Raw genomic sequence first — 2,615 nt, forward strand, 5'->3', positions numbered from 1 at the left:
CTTCACCCCCCCGCTCTGCGTCTAATTGATAGACGCCGATCTCCCTCGGGTCGAGACGGCAGCTTCTCCTACTCGGCGCGCAGGGAGGTATCCGCGGAGAACGCAGCAGCCGGCTGCGCAGCGCGCAGATCCCGCAGCAGAAACCCACCTGGGTTCTGGTCCCCGGGGAAGGGGAGCCGGCCGAGGGCTGGAAACTAACTGGCTGCCTTTCCCTTCTCGGCTGCCAGGACGGGTCCTTCCAACTTTAGCTCTTGCGCAAGGCGGAGGTCGCCGAAAGGCGCGACCCCCTTTTGGCCGGGATAAAAAAATCGTTTATTGCGCGCGGGGCTCGGCAAGCAGAAAAACCCGGGCGGGAGGCGAACTCCGGCTGGAAACATCACTCGCGATTAACCTTTCACGACGGTTGTGTTTATGGTTATTTGGAGAGCCCCCCGCTTGCCTCTCTCGCAAGACATCGCCTCGTAGGCAGCGATCTGTAAAAATAATGCCCGGAGCCAATCCCACACTTTAGTGCCTGGGTGGTTTGCGCCAGCCTCTGCCACGTGTCCATTTGCAGGCTCCGGCTCATATAATCTCTCCGCTTTCTACCGTACGCAGCACTTTCGAGAAGGTTGCGAGTACCTATTATTGAAACGTCACATTTAGCTTTCGGATGGGGTGGTGGTGAACGGATTACTGAGATAGATGGTTACGGAAGTCAGCCACTTGCATTAAGCCTACTGTATTTCTGTAGCCCTCATTAAATGCCAAATTCTACAGCTTCGGTCTTGAGCAATTACTTTGATTCATTGATTTAAAAATAAACATAGCCCTCCCTTTCGTATGTTGTGTCATTCGAACAGCAAAAAACAAATGACACAATAAGTTATGCATGAAGAGCGAAATGACTAAACCTGGCTACAAACCCCCCCCCCCAAAAAAAAAGCTTGTTGCATTTGCAAAGGGATAGATAGGTAAAGGGACCCCTGACCATTAGGTCCAGTCGTGGCCGACTCTGGGGTTGCGGCGCTCATCTCGCTTTACTGGCCGAGGGAGTCGGCGTACAGCTTCCGGGTCATGTGGCCAGCATGACTAAGCCACTTCTGGTGAACCAGAGCAGCACACGGAAATGTCGATTACCTTCCTGCTAGAGTGATACCTATTTATCTACTTGCACTTTTGACGTGCTTTTGAACTGCTAGGTTGGCAGGAGCTGGGACCAAACAACAGGAGCTCACCCCGTCATGGGGATTCGAACCACTGACCTTCTGATCAGCAAGTCCTAGGTTCTGTGGCTGTGGGTTAAAGCCTCAGCGCCTAGGACTTGCCGATTGAAAGGTTGGCGGTTCGAATCCCTGCGGCGGGGTGCGCTCCCGCTGCTCGGTCCCAGCGCCTGCCAACCTAGCAGTTCAAAAGCACCTCCGGGTGCAAGTAGATAAATAGGGACCGCTTACCAGCGGGAAGGTAAACAGTGTTTCCGTGTGCAGCTCTGGCTCGCCAGATGCAGCTTTGTCACGCTGGCCACGTGACCCAGAAGTGTCTCCGGACAGCGCTGGCCCCTGGCCTCTTAAGTGAGATGGGCGCACAAGACTGGCCCATACGGGCAGGGGTACCTTTACCTTTACCTTTACCTTTATCCCTTGCAAAGGGATAGCATCCCACAAATCAGAGAAGGACCAACCTTCCTTTCTTGACTGATGGTACCTGAGCAAGTTACTGCTTCAAACAAATAACACGATAAATTATGCAAAAACAATAACATAACCAAGGGGGGGGTGTTAATACATACAGAGCCAACTAAAAAAGTCAGACTGTTTAAAACAGTAAAAACACTCAAATTACTTGAGTAAAACAAAAAAAATGTTTTAACTTGGTTCTGCAATAGAAGTGCTGAGGTTGCAAGCACCTTGCAGTGTAGGTGCCACCGCAAAGACCTAATACATGTGAACACAGAACAAGCTCCTGCCCCCATTGGAATGTGAATAACCCCCTTAGGCATGTTGATACAGCGAGTCCTTCATATGCCTAGCCATTTAGGGCTTCATAGGTAACACCCAAAACCTGAAATGGGCTTGGAAGCAAGTAGGCAGCCAACACAGTTCTTTTGTAATCTGTGCAATGTGATTTTATCTAGCTGCACTGGTCAAAATTCTGTCAACGACAATTTGCATTAACGGAAGCTTCTGAGTAGTCTTCAAGCACGGCTCCATGTACAATGCATTATAGTAGTCCAGCTGGGGTCAGGCTATCCAAGGATGGTGATAGCTGAAGAACTATCTTTCTTTTTCCTTTCCACCTTGTTGTATATTGCGGTGAAGCTCTTTTATGTCAGGCCCCTTAGCAACCCAGGCCACTATCAAGTGTAAGAAGATAAAGCAAGCTAATTCCTTCCTTTTCAGTATCCTATTTCCTCACCTCACCTTTCAATGGACACCCTCAACTTTCCAGTAAATATTTCCTTCTAATCTTGGAACAACAAGAGTTTTCTCCTTGGCTGCAATACTGTCATGCAATCTTTGTTAATACTGCCAAAAAGCAATCTCCTTACCTCATGAGGCATGATGGGAATTGTAGTCCAACAATACCTGGAGGGCCACAGGTTGCGCACACCTAGTTTAAAGTAATAAAATACCAGT

General features: G+C 49.4%; 1 protein-coding gene across 2 annotated transcripts in view; it reads right to left on the minus strand.

Moving 5' to 3' along the window:
- The window catches only part of SIDT1 (SID1 transmembrane family member 1), a 44,327-nt gene extending 41,712 nt beyond the window's left edge, over positions 1–2,615 (minus strand). For both annotated transcript variants that reach the window (XM_083718821.1, XM_083718820.1), the window contains exon 1: positions 2,528–2,615. In XM_083718821.1, the coding sequence (XP_083574947.1) occupies positions 2,528–2,539 (12 nt within the window). In that variant the 5' untranslated portion in view covers positions 2,540–2,615. The remainder of the gene's footprint in view (positions 1–2,527) is intronic.

The sequence above is a fragment of the Podarcis gaigeae genome (assembly GCF_964106915.1).
Source record: "Podarcis gaigeae genome assembly, chromosome: 17".
Classification (NCBI taxonomy): domain Eukaryota; kingdom Metazoa; phylum Chordata; class Lepidosauria; order Squamata; family Lacertidae; genus Podarcis; species Podarcis gaigeae.